At 37.9% G+C, this 1746-nt stretch overlaps 1 protein-coding gene across 1 annotated transcript; it reads right to left on the reverse strand.

The window, feature by feature from the left end:
• LOC136388844 (olfactory receptor 51G2-like) lies at positions 1-1366 on the reverse strand. Its single transcript, XM_066360652.1, has one exon. The coding sequence runs from the start codon at positions 1364-1366 to the stop codon at positions 425-427; it is 942 nt and encodes a 313-aa protein (XP_066216749.1). The 3' UTR covers positions 1-424.
• Positions 1367-1746: the final 380 nt, after the last annotated feature.

A 1746-nucleotide genomic window follows, 5' to 3' on the forward strand; every position in this document is an offset into this window, starting at 1 on the left:
TATACCTAAAATATAGAATTTACTATTATTGAGGTTCATGTCTACCATATTTCCCCTTGTATAAGACACACCCTTTTTCAAAAAATTTGGGGTCTAAATACTGGGTGCATCTTATACAGTGTTTGTAGTTTTTTTTACTTGCATTTCCCACTTTTTCATGCAAATGAGGAGTTATATGAATTTTATGATGGATAAAAATTGAGTTCAATAACTTTGTGTAATACATTTTTTCTCCAAATTTTGGGCCTCAAAATTAAGGTGTGTCTTATACATGGGAGCATCTTATACATGGGGAAATATGGTAGTTTCTTAAGGGCAAAATATTATCAGGAATATTTACATTTAAAATTCTATATCAGTATGAAGTACTCATATAAATATAAAGGGGAAGGAGAGAAAAGTTGTGTTTTAGAGTCTCTTTTATCTAAACTTTCTGCTGTTTGAACTTCTTGAAAATTCTGTCACGGATTTGCTTGGTTTTGACAGTGTAAACAATGGGATTCATAAGGGGTGGAACCAGCAAGTAGACATTAGCCATGAGCACATGGACAATTGGAGAAGCATTGCCCCCATAGCGACGGATCATAGATAGCCCAATCATTGGTGTGTAGAAGGTGAGTACAGCACAGATGTGGGAGATGCAAGTATTGAGGGCTTTCACACTCTCTGTTTTGGAGGCTATACTCAACACTGTGCCAAGGATGAAGATATAGGAGAGCAGGAGGAGCACTGAATCAAGTCCCATGGAGCTGATGACCACCATGAGACCATAGATACTGCTGACCCGATGACTGGATACAGTTGTCTTTATGAGGTCCTGGTGCAGGCAGAAGGGATAGGAGAGAATATTGACAGCATGATATTGGAGCCTCTTGAGGAGGAAGGAAACCGGGAAGACCAGAGCCAAAGCCCTTCCAGCAATTGCCAACCCAATCCCAATGATTATACTATTAGTTAGAACGGCTGCATAATGCAGAGGCTCTCGGATGGCTAAAAAGCGGTCAAAGGCCATGGCTAACAGCACACCTGATTCAATAATTGAGAAAACATGAATGAAATACATCTGGACCAGACAAGCATTGAAGGAGATCTCCCTGGCATGGAACCAGAAGACACTGAACATGGTAGGCAAGGTTGTAATGGATAGACCCAGGTCAGTAAGTGCCAACATTGATAGAAAGTAGTACATTGGTTGGTGGAGAGAAGGTTCAGTTCTGATGATAAATAGGACAGTAATATTCCCTGCCACTGAGGTAACATAAACAAAGAAGATGGGGAGGGAAATCAAGCTGTATCTGCTTTCAAAGCCAGAGAGGCCTGTCAGAAGGAAGCGAGGGTATAGACCAGAGTTATTGAAGACAGACATTGTACAGATGGAGATAACTTCAGTCTAGGTAGGGAAATAAGAAAATAAATCAATTAAGGTGAAAGTCAATATTGCAAAAGTTCTAATGCATGCAGCACTGTGGTTACTGTTTTTAATCACTCTTCTGCTCATTATATAAAAATTATTATTTGCATTTATTATTTTACCAATTAAATAAAAATGTCTTCATTGCACATTTATTGAGCACATATTTTATCAAAGGAAATTGGGTAGTTCTAAAATATAGAGAAATATATAAAACATGTCTTCGACTACTTACACTCTAATGAGTAGAGAGAGTTAAAATTAAAACAAAGTGTTAGTTTAATACCACTTCCTATAAAATAAAGAGAATACTCTCTTGACCCAAGGAAGTCAAG

This window comes from Saccopteryx leptura, chromosome 1, assembly GCF_036850995.1.
Source record: "Saccopteryx leptura isolate mSacLep1 chromosome 1, mSacLep1_pri_phased_curated, whole genome shotgun sequence".
NCBI classification, from domain to species: domain Eukaryota; kingdom Metazoa; phylum Chordata; class Mammalia; order Chiroptera; family Emballonuridae; genus Saccopteryx; species Saccopteryx leptura.

Bases quoted from the DNA above. Each gene is read 5' to 3' on its own strand.
- LOC136388844 (XM_066360652.1), bottom strand. From the start codon at position 1,366: ATGTCTGTCTTCAATAACTCTGGTCTATACCCTCGCTTCCTTCTGACA.